The following is a 2,131-nucleotide window of genomic DNA, read 5'->3' as shown; positions in this document are numbered from 1 at the left end:
CACCAGGTTCATGTGACACCAGGACCATCAGCCCAGTACCGAGGTCCCCAGTGCCCCAGTGACACCCAGTACCCAGCCTGGGTCTCCGTCCATGACACCACCAGACAAGGGGGACGGAGACACACTGGGAAAGGGGAGGACAGCAGTGTGGAAAGCCCAGGAGAAATCTTGTTCTCCTGATAATCTCTTTGGTCACTAGGAAATGATCACTCTGCCCTTGTCCCCTGGAAAGAGCCATCATCCTTGGGTCACCATCCAGGAGCGCTGGGCAGAAGCATCTGCACCATTGCGACCTCGGACAAAACTCAGGTCTGGTTTGCAAGAAGCCCTGGATCTTGATTTTTTTTTTTTTTTTCAACCTGTTTTGCAGTTTGCAAGAGGACCAGACCACTGAGGCCCATAATGGCTGAGAGCATCTCTCCAAGCATCACCCCCTGCTCCCAGCCCTCGGATACAATGGGACCAGATTTTGGAGCTGGCTCAGCCTCTCCATCCCATGCTGTGGACAAGGAGCAAAAGTTGCAGAAGAAGGGAAAAAAAGAATTAAAAAGGAGACTCACCAGCCTTCTCTTGGGTTTGATCAGGGGCCGGTTCTGCCCGTTCATTTTGTGATAGAGTCCACAGGCGTTACACAAATAGTGCCCGGTGCCATCTCTTCTCCACAGAGGGGTTGAGGTAGCCCCACAATTTACACACTCCCTGCCTTCTGGAAACAAGAGAGCACATAGTTCATTTAGGGAAATCGAAGCTAAAAGAGGCTGAAGAAAGCCCCCCTCTAAAAAAAAAAAAAAAAAAAAAAAAACAAAACTTCCCAATAGCCCCAGCCCTGCCAGCCCCTGCCTGTCCTCCCCAAGCTCAGGATGTCCAAGCAAAGACACAAGGTCATGGCTGGGTGACATTCCTGGCACAGGCTGGGGAGAGTCTGGTGGGGGCCGAATCCTGGCCCCCTCCCCAGCACCACCCCGCAGGCAGCATCAGGCCTCAGCAGCAGTGGGGAGCAGGGACAGTGACAATGACAACCAGAAACCCCCAGCAGCTCAAGGGGCTCCCTGGAGAAGCTCTCACCCCTCCTGAGGGTCCCTCCCATGGTGAGGGGTTGGCAATTCCCCCTCACCTCTGGATTAAGGGGCCCTACATCCCTCCAGATGCAATGGTGCTATATGGACCAGACAAACCCTGGCAGACTTTGCAGGAGCCTCCAACCCTCCTCTCCTCCCCGAAATGGCTGGATACTAAATCTAAGTCCATGCCCCCGTTTCCAATGTGTATGGGGACCCCAGGGTCACTCCTTGAGCACCGCCCCAGCTCCGAGGGGGGTGCATGAGCCTGGAGGGGCTCTTCCTTTGGCCTCAGGTCAAACCACATCAAGGACTCCCAAAGTAATCACAGCTCAACAATCAAAACACCAGCCAATACACAACCACTCTGCCAATATCTGCTATTGGTTAATTGGCAGTGAAAATTACACCCCCTCAGCCTTTGGAAACCTCTCTGGATTCCCCACTGCATCTGCAGCATCATGGTCCATCCCTGATATTTGGGATCCTGAGCCTGCCTGAGCCCTGATTAAACTCTTTCTCTCCTTCTTCTCCTCCTTTTTGTCACCTCTCTACCCTCTCCCTGACTATTGGGGAGGGTATCCCCCAGCCCACCAGCTCCCAGTTTAGAAGATGGAGTTGGGGAGGATGCGGGCATGCCTCCTAGCTACTTTCAGAGGGTTGAGTGTTTTGATTTTTTTTTGTTGTTGTTGGATGTTTGGTTTGTTGGTGTTTTTTTTTCTTGCACCTAATGACACTCCCAGCCCATCTGAGAGCAGCAGAAGACCTCAGCCGGCCAGAGCAGAGCTAACTCAGCACAGAGCCAGCTCCCTGCTGCCCCAGCCTTCGAGCAAGAGGCATCCGCGCCCTAACCACAAGCAGCAACCGTTTTTCCAGAGCCTTTGCACTAAAACCCCTCTCCTCTCACCCCCTCCACAACAAAAATTTAAAAAAAAAAAAAAAGACACTTGCAGCCGTTTCTCCCTTTCTTCATCCTGCAAAAACATCCCCTTCCCTCCTTTTCCTCCAGCGCTAACCCTCTTTTGTCTGCGAGCTTCCCAGCTTGCTAAAATCAACTTAAAAAAAAAAAAATT

General features: G+C 52.2%; 1 protein-coding gene across 1 annotated transcript in view; it reads right to left on the bottom strand.

Annotated features, from left to right (window-relative positions):
- LOC104467835 (GATA-binding factor 3-like) overlaps window positions 1-1,248 on the bottom strand; it is a 13,786-nt gene extending 12,538 nt beyond the window's left edge. Inside the window, exons 1-2 of the mRNA XM_010081767.1 lie at window positions 1,176-1,248; window positions 561-706 (exon numbers count right to left, since the gene is read on the bottom strand). Coding sequence (XP_010080069.1) covers window positions 561-706; window positions 1,176-1,248 — 219 coding nt within the window. The remainder of the gene's footprint in view (window positions 1-560; window positions 707-1,175) is intronic.
- Window positions 1,249-2,131: the final 883 nt, after the last annotated feature.

This window comes from Pterocles gutturalis, unplaced genomic scaffold (assembly GCF_000699245.1).
Source record: "Pterocles gutturalis isolate BGI_N339 unplaced genomic scaffold, ASM69924v1 scaffold18454, whole genome shotgun sequence".
Taxonomy (NCBI): Eukaryota; Metazoa; Chordata; class Aves; order Pterocliformes; family Pteroclidae; genus Pterocles; species Pterocles gutturalis.
This window is presented reverse-complemented; position numbering and strand designations above follow the sequence as displayed.